Here is a 14,475-nt window from a genome sequence, read left to right on the forward strand (position 1 = left end):
AGTGGGGAGGCTACAGAAGAATCTAGACGGTTTGGGAGAGTGGTCCAGGAAATGGCTGATGGAATTCAACGTGAGCAAATGAGAGGTCTTGCACTTTGGCAAAAAGAATAAAAGCATAGACTACTTTCTCAATGGTGAGAAAATTCGTAAAGCCAAAGTACAAAGGGATCTGGGAGTGCTAGTTGAGGATTCTCTAAAGGTAAACATGCAGGTTGAGTCCGTGATTAAGAAAGCAAATGCAGTGTTGTCACTTATCTCAAGAGGGTTGGAATATAAAAGCACTGTTGTGCTACTGAGACTTTATAAAGCTCTGGTTAGGCCCCATTTGGAGTACTGTGTCCAGTTTTGGTCCCCACATCTCAGGAAGGACATACTGGCACTGGAACGTGTCCAGCGGAGATTCACATGGATGATCCCTGGAATGGTTGGCCTAACATATGACGAACGGCTGAGGATCCAGGGATTGTATTCATTGGAGTTTAGAAGATTAAGGGGAGACTTGATAGAGACGTACAAGGTAATACATGGCTTGGAAAGGGTGGACGCTAGGAAATTGTTTCCGTTAGGTGAGGAGACTAGGACCCGTGGACACAGCCTTAAAATTAGAGGGGGTCAATTCAGAACAGAAATGCGGAGACATTTCTTCAGCCAGAGAGTGGTGGGTCTGTGGAATTCATTGCCGCAGAGTGCAGTGGAGGCCGGGACGCTAAATGTCTTCAAGGCAGAGATTGATAGATTCTTGTCTCAAGGAATTAAGGGTTACGGGGAGAATGCGGGTAAGTGGAGTTGAAATGCCCATCAGCCATGATTGAATGGCGGAGTGGACTCGATGGGCCGAATGGCCTTACTTCCACTCCTATGTCTTATGGTCTTAAATTAAATTCCATCTTGTCTCAACCAAATTGTCTATGCATCAACTCAACTGTCAGCTTACTGCTGCCCAGCAAGAAAGTTGCACAGTTAAGGGGGATTATAGCTTGTTAAACACCTTATGAATGCCACGACTCACCTCATTAATTTGCACTTTGACAAAAATATCTGAGCTTTAGCCGATTGTGGGTTGGTGCTGAGTTATTCAAAGAGCAGCAGAGTCCCACTGTGTGTGTCATGCTTCAAGTCATCTAATTGAGATGAATGATGAGATATTTAGATCTCCAGTTCGCCATTACAGTGATATCGTTGAGCATATTTCTAGAAGTTAATACTAATTTGCTGATGGCAAGATGCAACAGTTACATTGTCTCCTTGCCTGATCACTTTGGGGCATTGCATACAGGTTTAAGTGTACCAAAAAACCCCAGCAATAGACGTTGAAAAGTATTTTAACTTAATTTCTTTAATTCCTCTGGAAAACAAAATGTTTTGCAGTACAACGCAAGAGATTATGGAATTATTAAAACAGTTTTCACTTAATTATGGTGCACTGACTGTATCACAGAAATTTATCACAATGAACATTGTAACATTCAATTTGCAATTTGCACAATACCGTGTCAAGGTGGTTTCAAATCAGAACTCATTAACACAAAGACTTGACAGAGTTACATTTGTCTCCATTGAAGGACAGGATTGCTACTCCTGCATTCCAAGTCAGTTCATTTTTTTTAAACCCCTAAAATAAAGGCTACAATAAACCTGGCAAATTGGTTACAGATGGCCACGATTGATTAAGTATTGAATATATCAAAAAGTTGAATAGAATCCGTTCTGAGGAAGAGTCACTAGACCCGAAACGTTAATTCTGGTTTTTCTCTGCAGGTGCTGCTCGACCTGCTGAGCTTTTCTGGCAATTTCTGCTTTTTTTTCTGATTTCCAGCATCTGCAGTTCTTTGTTTTAATCAGTACATAACATGCTGACAGTGACATGTAACCGTTATTATAAATTGTAATCTTTTCAATTTATTGATATATTCAATATTTGATTAATCATGACCATCTGCAGTTAATAATGCCAACTATGTTGTGTTGAAACAGAGTTTTGCAGCTAAACCTGTACACTCATGGCAAAGTACTGAGTACCAATCTCCATCTGGTCACATCACCAACATGCACTAACAACCCACTGCTCTTCTTTCCCCATATTTCTCAGCATCTCACGTGTTCACAACGTCTGTTATTTGTATAGATCGAGTGTTAGGAGTTCACCTCCTTGTTGCATTGAGGTCTACCAAATTTTTCCTGAATATTTTCTGATCGCCTCCCCCAAGTAGTTGCATTTTCCAAAGAAACATTCCACCTCCAGTCTTCAAGTCTCTTTGACAGAAACTTATTTGTATATGAGCAAACTGCTGAAGATCTGAAATATAAGCAGAAAGTGCTGGAGAAACTCAGCAGGTCTAACTCTATCTGTGGAGAGTGAAATAGAGTTACATTCTGAGAAACTAGGGGATGTCAATGGTCCTTCTAAGGCCATGGTTACAATAAAGAACAAATGAAATCTTGATCCTGTGTGGGGGAAATGTACTGAGGGGGATATGAAGCGGTCTCTCTGACCAATAAATCAGATCTAAGCTCTGCATTCCTGCCATGTCCAGGGATGAATGGGAATGGACAATAGCTCACAGAAGGATGAGGAAGTACTACAGATATCCCCATCCTCAACAAGGGAAAGCTCAGTGCAAAAGACCATGCAACCATCTTCAATCAGAAGTGTCATTTGGATGATCCATTGTAGCATCCTCCTCAGGTCCCCACAGAAGCTAATCTTCAACCATTTCACTTCATTCCATGTATAGCAAGGAAGAGCTGAAGTACTAGACTCTGGAAAAAGCAATGAGTCTGTATGAAATGTTTGAGGTTCTTTTAAAATTTTAAAGCCTATGTCAAATATAACTAAAGCGTTTGAGTGAATTAATCTAAATATTTACTAGTTCTGGCTATTTCCAAAAAACCAATCAAAAACAAGTATGTTTGTTAAACATTTTATAGAATTTATTTATCACAGTATGTTAAAAAAGAAATCATATTTAGTAAAAGCAATTTTTTTTTTCAGTGGATCCACTGCAGGATGCCAGTTTGTGACACTGGTTGACTGGCAGAGGTCTCTTGTTTTGCTTTCTGAAGTTCCTCTTCTGTCTTCGAACTTTCTTCTTGTGCATTGAATCACAAAAAAAAACTTTCCCTTATTCAGCCATGAATAGCTGGACATGATCACAAACACCCTGCCATTGACTCGCTTTCTCAGTGCATGAACAGTTCATGGATTTGTTCACCATTTCTGATTGGCAACTTTAAAAATCATGATTTGGAGATGCCGGTGTTGGACTGGAGTGTATAAAGTTAAAAATTACACAACACCAGGTTATAGTCCAACAGGTTTAATTGGAAGCACACTAGCTTCCGGAGCGACGCTCCTTCAGGTGATTGTGGAGGGCTCGATCGTAACAGAATTTTTAACTTTAAAAATCATGCTTCTCTTAGTGACAATACTTCCAATTGTCTCCTGCTATGCCAATCTTTTTGTGAGATTTTATAATGACTTGTCCCTTCTAGCTTAGCAACTCCATAGATCTGGACCAAAATGGCATAGCACCAATGAGCAGTTTGAATCAGCTTTGTGTATATTGTATTATAGTCCAAGGATTATCATCCCAAATCATACACCAACATCACAGGACTACAGATTTAACACAAAACCTAACTCTTACCATCCATGGTGTGTGTGTGTTTGAGGTAAGGAAAAAAAGACTCCCAACACCCCTCAGCCTGTCCACCATTGGTAAGGAACAAGTCAGGTGTGTGATAGAATACTCTCCTCTTGTCTGGATGAGTGCAGTTCCAACAACATTCAAAAAGCTTAACACCATACAGGACAAAGCAGCCCACTTGATTGGCACCACCTACACTACTGATCCATAGTGGCAGTACTGTCTACTATCTAAAAGATGTGCTGCACTCATTCACCAGGCTCCTCCGACAGAACCTTCTAACTGGTATAAGGGTAGCAGATTCATGGGGACGTCGCTGCCTGGACATTTTCATCGAAGCTACACCATCCTGACATGGATTACAATACCTTCACTGCTGCCAAGCAACAGTCCTGGGATTACCTTCACCATGTGGACTGCAGCAGTACAGAAGCTGGCTCAGCACCTCTTCTCCCAAGGCCAGTTCACAACCAGCAATGCCCACATCCTAAAAGCAAATTTTCTAAAAAAAACCTTCTTTTCATCTACCTTCCTTGTTCAACAGTTTGCTAAAATGGCGAGCAATGTTTTTTTTTCCAATTTATCCCTTATAATTCAGCAAATACTATTACTTGATGATAATGCTGGAAGCTCATTTGCTTATCACCCTGAAAATTGCTGCCCAGAACATTACTGCCCCCAACTGTTGAAACATGACTCATTCTCACTTTGCTTGACGGTATCAGCTCTGATCTTGTTTTCTATATAGGTCGATAATATTTTGCTACACACGGGTGCAATGCTCTTTCCCTAAAATGTAATGTACAGTACAGTATGTTTATCTTTGAATAGATTGGTAGTTGGGGTTGTGCCTGAAGTTATAGAGAATGATCTATAAGGGAAAGCTCCTAGAGGAAGTGATAAAGAGCAGCAGAGAAGTTTGAGGAGCGACTGCTAGATAACATTAGATTCCCCCTTTGTCATATAAATAGTTGGTAAAAGGAGTATGGTTCATTATTTATATAGAAGGTATGTCTGAGATATTGAGACTTGCCCACACAGTTGATATCTATGGAATAAAGGTGGCTGAGTGATACAAAATAGACATCAGGAATGCAGGACACCATTCCAAAATTTCCAATATCTTGGAAATATTGTGAAATGTGAGGGGACTAGTGAATCGTCAAGGTAAGAAGTTAGTGAACTGCACTGGCACAGAGCAGCTGAAATTTAATGCAGCCAAGTATTAAATGATGCATTTGGACACAAAGAATGATCATATAAAGGATACAATTATCTGTTCAGGTATGATTTGGAGATGCCGGTGTTGGACTGGAGTGTACAAAGTTAAAAATCACACACTGCCAGTCCAACGGGTTGAATTGGAAGCACACTAGCATTCAGTGCATTAAATCTTTTGGACTATAACCTGGTGTTGTGTGATTTTTAACTCTGTTCAGGAATGTTCTGACATTGCCAAGGCCCTGAAGTAGTGGCACTTTGCCAGTGGATAAGGAAGGGTCTGCTTGAATCAGACAGTCAATGGGCTGGTGCTCTGGATCTGGAGGTATTCACAAATTGGGAAAGGTCAGAGAAAACACTGAAGCCAAGGATCCTGTACACTGAGGGGCCAAGAGCATATACTCAAGGAAACGATGAAAACCCTATTGGAAACACTGGTTCAACTTCAAATGGAGATGGTTTTACAACTATTGGACGCCATATTTTAAGAAGGAACGAAGGCAGAATAAACTGTGCAAGAACGGTTCGAGGGGTAAGGTATTTCAATTATGTAGATCAATGGATGAAATCTAACTTCAACAGAAGTCTGGAATTTTAAAAAATGTTAATGGTGTCAATACAAACTATTTCTCAGGATCATAGGATCCCTAGACTGTGGAAAGAGGCCATTTGGCCCATCAAGTCTGCACCAACCCTCAGAAGAGCGTCCCACTTAGACCCAAACCCACACCACCTCAACTTATCACTGTAACTCCACTTTTTAAAAAAAAACCATAGCCAATCCACCTAACCCGTACATCTCTGGACTGTGGGAGGAAACCGGGGCCCAGAGACGGCACGGCACCCCATGCAGATACAGAGAAAATATGCAAAGTCCATATGGTCACTCAAGGCTGGGATCAAACCAGAGTCCTTAGTGCTGCTAACCACTGTGCCACCTAATGTTCTTTCGGGAGACCACCTGCCAACCTTAATTGCTCTAGCTTATATGTGACACTTCAAAAAGAGGCTGAATTGGGTGGGGCTATTTTCCCTGGAGCGTCAGAGGCTGAGGGGTGGGTGGTCTTACAGAGATTTGTAAAGTCATGAGGGGTGTGGGTAGAATGAATAGTCAAAGTCTTTTTCCCAGGGTAGGGGAGTCCAAATCTGGAGGGGACAGGTTTAAAGTTATAGGAGAGAGATTTAAAAGGAATCTGAGGGGCAACTTTTTCGTGCAGAGGGTGGTGCATATATGGAATGGACTGACAGAGGAAGTGATGGAAGCTGATACAATACAACATTTAAAAGGCATCTGGATGGGTACATGAATAGTAAGGGTTTAGAGGGATATTGGCCAAATGCTGGCAAACGGGACTAGATTAATTCAGGATATCTAGGTCAGCATAGAGGCGTTGGATCGAAATGTCTGTTTCCATGCTGTATACCTCCTGTAGACCTGCAGCAATCTGGCCAGATTTTAGGGATGGGTAAAATATGCTGGCGAAGCCAGTGGTGCCCATAAACAAATTAATGGAAATAATTTTGTGGATACATTGGCAAAAGGGCTGTTTTCCTCAGAAAAATGGTTGTGTTTTGATTTGATAAATTGTTCCAAATCACCCACGAGAATTTGTTTACAATGTTCAAACTGCCAAGAAGAAGAGGATAAGATGTGGGGAATTGATTAAAAGAACCAGGGGATAGACAAGACCTAGTAAGTCATTAGGATCTGAAATATACTGGCTGAGAGTACAGAAGTAGTTGTTTCCATGTGGGCCTAGTTCTTGGGGCAATCACCAAATGGCCTCCTTCCGGTCTGTAACCATTTTGTGATTCCATGATTTGTTTAAGACTTCTCCTCATTTCAGTCAACTTAGCTACTTCTCCTAATTATAAACATTACATGATTGTCCCTTCTCACCTTTTCATTCACTTCCTGACCTTATTTTAGTATTTGTCTTTGATTTAAGGAATGATTATTGTTCCCATTAGACCATTAAATGCAGAAGTAAGCCAATGGTGTTTTGAGCGTACTCTACCATTCCATGGCTAATCATTCATCCCCGTTCCTTTCTTTCCAAACCCTTGATCCCTTTAGCCCTAAGGGATCCTCTTGAAAACATTCCAAGTTTTGATCTCAACTGCTTTCTGTGGCAAAGAACTCCACCGAAACACCACTCACTGGGTGAAGACATTTCTCAACTCAATCCTACTGTGACCCTGGTTCAAGGCTGGTCAAGTAACTCCCCATACTATTTTCCTGCCTTCTCCCTAAAACCCTTGGTTCATATCTTGGCCTTGAATACAGCTAAGGACCAAGGCTTGACAGTTTACAGGAAAGAATTCCACAGATTCACTACCATCTGAGGGAAGAAAGTTGTCCTCATCTCCGTATTAAGTGGACGATCCTTTACTTGGCGATTGTAACTTTGATTCTGTACTCTAATAAGTGGAAACAACCTCTCTGCATTAACCCTGTCAAGTTTCCAAAGAATTTTATGTTTCAATAAGATAGTCTCTCATTCTTCTAAACACCAATTAGTACCTCCCTACTTTGAAACTTTATTCCGTTTGAAATAAACAGCAACACTGTACTTTCCTTCCACATTAGCCATTTAACCTGAGATTCACGTACAAAGACTCCAAATCCCTCTATGATGCAGCTTTCTGAAATCTCCCTCCATTTAAATAATATTCTGTTCTTCTGCTTTTCCTGCCAAAGTGCAAAACCTCACTTGTCCAGATTATACTTCATTTGTCAAGTCTTTGCTCACTCACCTAACCTGTGGATTATTGCTCTGCAGGTACTTTATGTCATCCTCATTACTCACTTTCCCACCTATTTTGTTTCATCAGCAAACTCAGTGATGGTACATACGCTTGTCATTCAAGTCATTAAGATATATTGCCCATAATTGTGGCCCCAGCACAGTTCTCTGTGGCACACCCACAGTTACAGGCTGCCATCCTGAAAATGCCTTCATTCCAACCCAGTCTTCTATTAGTTAGCCAAATCTCTATCCCAATCTTGCTATCAACTCTACATGGTCAAGAACAATTTTTGAAGATGCATAATAGTGATTTAGTTAATTCTACACTGCTGGTATTTGACACATTGCAAATATACATTATACTGCCACATATACCCGAATCCATAAATGGTAGGATGCAGATTGGACTCTCAAATCACAAAGGAAATGTATCCAAATAGCAGAATGACAGGTTTTTGAAAAATATTCCACTCCTAACCACTGACTCGATTCCTCTCCTGCATAACAGTCTGCATTCAGCCAACCTGTTCACAATCTTAGTGCTTGATTCAATCCTGTGATGACACTTCCAGCTCATGTTTGTGCTCTTGATGAAGACAGCTCATTTCCACGTCTGTAACATGGCCTGATTGCACTCCATGATGGTGAGTGACATAGTATTATCCCCATGTTCAATAACAGCCAGTGTCAGAACTGCCAGATGTGGGGCATTTGAAGACGACAGGGAAGGAGAAGCATAAATGGTATAAAGGTAAGCAAAAACTGAATTAAAACAAGTCCGTTCTGCACACTTCGATCGAGAACAAAAATAAGAGGTGGGCAGTGCAATGCAAAATAAATATGAGGAGCATTTCAGGGTGGGCTAGCACAACTGAGATGGAAAATGACATTTTGAATTCTTTAGAATCAGCCACAGAAATCGAAAGCCAATTGATAAAAGTTTTTAAACACAAATGACAAAGACTTGGAGAGTCCTTCAAACGGTGGACAAGAAGGTTGACAGTAATTTGCGTGAATAGTACATGGATCAACATCTAAATAAGTTGTTCAGTTATAAATCGAAACAGCCCCACCTCTCCAGATGGGGAGACGACATTGCATCAGTCCTTGCCAATTATTTTTATTTTATATATTTATATATAAATAAACACCAAAAGTTAAACATTCAAAGTACATCTCTGAAATACATTTATTGCCCAATGTAAACACAGATGATTTAATATATTGCCAGTAAGAAAAACTTACAAAAAAGCCCAGGATTTGCCATGTCCTAATTTAACTGCCATGTGATGCCACACTAAAATGAGTAAATGTGCAGAGTGGCTAAACCTTACGTGATGGAGTTACAAATGGCAACTGTATTTAGCTATGAATTGATTTTAATGCTTCATCTAAAACAATCCAAAGCAGGTTAATTTAGTGATAATTTAAAACAAAATCAGGCCACAGTCATGTTTAACAGAGTGTTTATACTGCATAATTTGAAGAAGGTGCAATGCTGTTACCAAGACATGAAAACAGAACAGTCAAAGTTACACGTGTCTTACTTTCATGCAGCTACGAGTAAAAGATTTAAACAGCCTTTGGAATGATTCTATATTTAAATTATTTTCCGTTTTCTGCAATACCACGAAACAGTTACTGGTATGTGTTTTGTACCAGACACGCAGCAAGGTACAGACCCATCACAATCACAATGCCTTTATAAATGGATTGACATGCAGATACATCATTCTGTCTAAGGTGACAAGGACTGTAAGCAAACAGGCAGCAATAGCTAATTACAATCCAAAACCTAAGAGCTGCTGGAAAAAAAAACTAAGTGCTTCATTTTATTTTATACAATTCAACTGCAAGACAGACAACTGCACAGATATTCAGTGAACACTGGTGCAGAAAGCAAAATTCACTGTAATTTTTCTGTTCATACCTACTGGTACATAAAGGTAGTATTTGGCAATTTTACATGCGTGTGGACTCATTTGGGTTAGGAAGAAAAGAAATGTGCAAATTACAAAACCAGAACTAAATGTTCATTCCATCTCTAAGGTCCAGCTCATTAGAAATCCCATTTCCCTGCTTTAATACATGATCAACATTCATTTTTATTAATAAAAGTAGCATACGTAAGAAAAATATAAAAAAGCAGAGTTGGGAAATATTAACAGTTATTTTTTTTAAAGCAGGTTTATTACCTGCTGTGTCAACCCTGTCCCGAAGTATTGATCACATGACCACTGATGTAAAAGAAGTTAAAAAACACACAAAAAAGTATCTGGTTAAAATCAACACAGACTGACTTGGTTCGGCTAACTGGTAGGTGGGCGATGGTTGGGGGAGGGGGCAAGAGAGGAAACTAAGCTTTGTAGATTAAAATGCTGGTGCAAATGGGAAGCAAGATTCACAGAAATGTGGCTCCAAACTAAAACCAGCACTGTCTGTGAGAAGGAAGCTATCTCTGTTTCTTAGTATGGCTGTTGTGGAGGAGAGAACTTTCATCTTTTCCGACGGCAGGTTCGTTTGTGCTCAGCGTGCCAGTGCTCTTGCTGACATTTGATGGAGCAGTAAGAGGTGTTCCAGCAGCAGTGGTACATTGCTTCTTCTTCACAGTTGTAGCACTAGAGAGAGGAGGAAAAAAAAAACAAAATTACATGCAATTCCTGAGAATTTCAGGCAACAATTTCAGTTGAAAGTAAACATACAGGAAGTACCTAAACCCTCTCTTCTAGCACATGTTAAATTATGGCTGAATTGTAAACATATAAACTGCAACTCCAGGCCATTTTGTTTCTGATAACAATTAAAAGTTTGCTCAATTTGAAAAGTTAATTTTATATCAAACTTTTCAACTTCCAGTAGGCTATGACATCACGATGCTCCAGAATAACTATCTACTAGACATGAACTAGAAAGCTACTAGACATGAGAATAGGAATTCTAGAATTTACATCTGAATTTGTTCAGTGAAAGTTAAAGAGTTTACAATGATGAAAAAAATAACATCTTAAAGATGTTTCAAGATAAGTTACCACCACCAGAGGGCTCTGCTGTATGACTAATATGCAAATACATTGAAGATATCAAGAAGATATTGATACATTTCAAACACTGCTTAAATGAAAGCATAACTGAGTCAGCAATTTTCTAAAGTTGAAAACCTGAACTTCATTACAGCCATAAATGAGTCATTGCTGAACTAAAAGTATGTGAGAGAAACTGTTGAGCGTAGTTCTGTGCTTGGCTCATTTGCTCTACTCCTAAGTAAACTCAAAATGACAAACGATATTTGGCCAAATGCTTCCCTTTCAAAATGGTTCAGCACTTCTCTTTAGATTAACTTTGTGAACAGGAGTCAACAGCTGGTTCTATGACCGATTTTCTGCAGCATAAGTCTTTAAAGGAGACAGATTTGCATTGATATAATAGCCTTAATATCCTCCTAATATCCCAAATGCTTCAGAGCCGAATAAATACAGCCACAGACTTGTTCTTTTCATAAACTCAGAAACCTACATACAGTGCCCAACAAAAATCAGCCACTTCAATGTGATCCTTGGGACTATTTTTGCATCCAGCTGAATGGTCAGGCAGAGCCTCAATTTAACATCTCAGTTGAATAATAGTATCAACAATGCAGCAATCCTTCAAACTGCCACGGTTTAACCCATAGAATGATACAGCACAGAAGGATCACATACAACCCTGATCATGTGCCTGATAATTCCCTCCTTCACAGTTATTCACCTCTCTTCTGGAAGTTATTATTGAAGCCTATCAGGTAGTGCAACAAGATCAAAACTTACTATGTAAAAAACGGGTCCCTTCATCTCAATTCTGATTGCTATCCTGTCTGACAGTGGAAACAGTTTCTTACTTGATCTGTCAAATCCTTCCTCTTTTTTGAATACTTCTGTTATGTTACCCCTTGCCTTTCTGTGCTCTAAGGAAAACAACCTAACATCTCTCATCCTGTTTCACATAGATCTCGTCTCTGTCCTCCAAAACCTTGACATTCCTCATTGATTTTCATGCACCGAGCTAGACACAATAATCCCAGAGTAAAAAAATGAGGTCTGCAGATGCTGGAGATCACAGCTGAAAATGTGTTGCTGGTTAAAGCACAGCAGGTTAGGCAGCATCCAAGGAACAGGAAATTCGACGTTTCGGGCTTAAGCCCAAAACGTTGAATTTCCTGTTCCTTGGATGCTGCCTAACCTGCTGTGCTTTAACCAGCAACACATTTTCAACAATAATCCCCGACACCTAACTAGGTGTGCACAAAGGTTTAGCATAACATCTGCACTTTTATATCTTAAGCCACATCAATATCAAATGATTTTTCAACAACATTTGTGCATTAAGTTATAGTGATGCACTTCTGGTAGAATCAGTTAATTGTGATACTTCATACTTGTGGATTCAGATATCTAATTTGTCCACAAGTACAGCCACAATAAAGCAGGCAGAGTAGTGAAATCTACGACACCTTTATAACACTTTCACACATCTCTAGGTTGACCAAGTATAATTAAAACCAAACTTTAAATGCATTTTCAGTTGTTTCAAAACAACATTACAAATAAAATCAACTACTTTGCAAAAACAAAACGCATACAGGTTGCTATAGGTGATGTACTGTGAAGATTCATAACATATTGCAGAACTTTGGTTCAAAAGTAGAGGAAAAATTAATTTTAATTTTGTATTGTGAAGATCTAGCCTTTGTTTAAGGTCAGAAAGTCATTTTGAATTTCGAGTTCAAAACAGCATTTAGAAAAGTTTGAGAGATTTCAGCGAAATGCCCAGTAAGGCACCCAAGGAAATAATTGCAAAGATGTTCACTAACTTCAGTTTAATGACCACCAGAGCGAAGGGACCAGAAGAGGGCCCTTACAGAGCTGCTATTATCAGCAGTCTCTAAACAGTCAGGGAGAAATCCTGAGACCTTTACAGGTTAAGAAGAAGAAATCATCAGAAGCAGAAGGCTGTGGGGGTGTCAAAGAAGAAGGAATCCTACATGGCCATTGAAAACACGAACCTCCGAAACTCCTGTAAGCGGAAATGAGTTGTGTTAGCAGCTTTTAAGGGTCTTGAAGACAGACATTAACTGAAGGAAATAGCATAAGGTTCTTGTGGTGCAGTGGCCGAGTACAGTGAAAATTCTGGGTCAGGAGACTTGGGTCAAATCCCACTTACTCCAAAGGCATGTAATAACATCTGAGATGGATTATCTGAGAAAATATCAAAAAGCAAATAATAAATGCCTATCAATTTGCTGAAAGGAATCTGCTGACAGCAATGCCAGCTGTGCAAGATTTTCCTGAAGATAGCAGGGACTTTCCATTGAGGTATGAGAGTCTGTAACAGCATTAAATGCTGGGGTAAAGAAGATGAAAATTTCTTCCCGATGATTGTAAACTGGTTGTCCTAATAATTCTTGTCTAACATAATACAGTTTGTGTTTTCCTTTTGTTAAACGTACATTGACAGCCTCTCATGAATATGCTGATTAATTAATTTAAAAAAACATAGGGTCTACCATGCGAGGTTTCGCTCTGGATTGTGACCTCTCCAATGTTATTACCAGCTGAGATTATAATAAAATGGGAGCTTGTCTTGGATAAATCATCCATGATCTCAAAGGACCACTGAAAATATGCCAAACTTTGAAGACCATGATTAGACCTATTATCCAGAATGTCCTAGTGCTTGCAATAAAGGAATGCACTTTTTAGTGCTTGCCATTGGGGATGCTCATAATGAGATCACAGAATTCAGTCCTTTTGAGTTGATATACTTGCTCCATGATGCGAGAGAACACCTTGAATTGATTAAAATAAACTTTATAAACTGCACATCAGTATTTGCCAGGAGTAAGACAGATGATAGTAAGATGATGGTAGGGAGGGGTCTGTTAATATTCTTTTAGATTAGATTAGATTAGATTAGATTACTTACAGTGTGGAAACAGGCCCTTCGATCCAACAAGTCCATACCGACCCGCCGAAGCGCAACCCACCCAGACCCATTCCCCTATATTTACCCCTTCACCTAACACTACGGGCAATTTAGCATGGCCAATTCACCTAACCTGCACATTTTTGGACTGTGGGAGCACCCGGAGGAAACCCATGCAGACACAGGGAGAATGTGCAAACTCCACACAGTCAGTCACCTGAGGTGGGAATTGAACCTGGGTCTCTGGCGCTGTGAGGCAGCAGTGCTAACCACTGTGCTACTGTGCCGCCCATGAATTGATGAAGGGCTTTTGCCCGAAACATCTATTTTCCTGCTCCTCGGATGCTACCTGACCTGCTGTACTTTTCCAGCACCACTCTAATCTTGACTTTAATCTCCAGCATCTGCAGGATCCACTTTTGCTTAATGATCTAGGACATGTCAAGATTAAGAGGTCATGTTAGGTGTCTTGAAAAACATTAAGATCGAGGGCCTGGGGCCAGGGCCTGATAGAATCTATCCCAACATATTGATGGAGTCAATGTAGGAGATTGCTGGGGTGTTCACAGAGATATTTAGCCTCAGGCAAGGTTCTGGAAAACTGAAGAATAGCCAATGTTGTCCTTTTGTTCAAGAAGGGCAACATGTCTAATCCAGGAAATTATGGGCCAGTGAGCCTCTCATCAGTGATAGGGCAATTATTGGAGAAGATTCTTATAGACAGGATTTACTCACCTTTGGAACATAATGGACTTATTAGGGATAGTCAGCATGACTGCACGGGAGTGGTCAGTAGATGTTGTCTATATGAACTTTACTAAAGCATCTGACAAAGTGGATGCAAAACTGGCTCAGTCTTAGAAGACAGCGGGTAATTGTGAAAGGGTGTTTTTCTGACC

The 14,475-nt window shown here is 39.9% G+C and overlaps 1 protein-coding gene across 3 annotated transcripts in view; it reads right to left on the reverse strand.

Annotated features, from left to right (window-relative positions):
* Positions 1–8,718: 8,718 nt before the first annotated feature.
* zmynd11 (zinc finger, MYND-type containing 11) overlaps positions 8,719–14,475 on the reverse strand; it is a 183,855-nt gene continuing 178,098 nt past the window's right edge. For all 3 annotated transcript variants that reach the window (XM_060825116.1, XM_060825115.1, XM_060825117.1), the window contains one exon: positions 8,719–10,236. In XM_060825116.1, the coding sequence (XP_060681099.1) occupies positions 10,114–10,236 (123 nt within the window). In that variant the 3' untranslated portion in view covers positions 8,719–10,113. The remainder of the gene's footprint in view (positions 10,237–14,475) is intronic.

The sequence above is a fragment of the Hemiscyllium ocellatum genome, chromosome 5 (assembly GCF_020745735.1).
Source record: "Hemiscyllium ocellatum isolate sHemOce1 chromosome 5, sHemOce1.pat.X.cur, whole genome shotgun sequence".
Lineage (NCBI taxonomy): Eukaryota > Metazoa > Chordata > Chondrichthyes > Orectolobiformes > Hemiscylliidae > Hemiscyllium > Hemiscyllium ocellatum.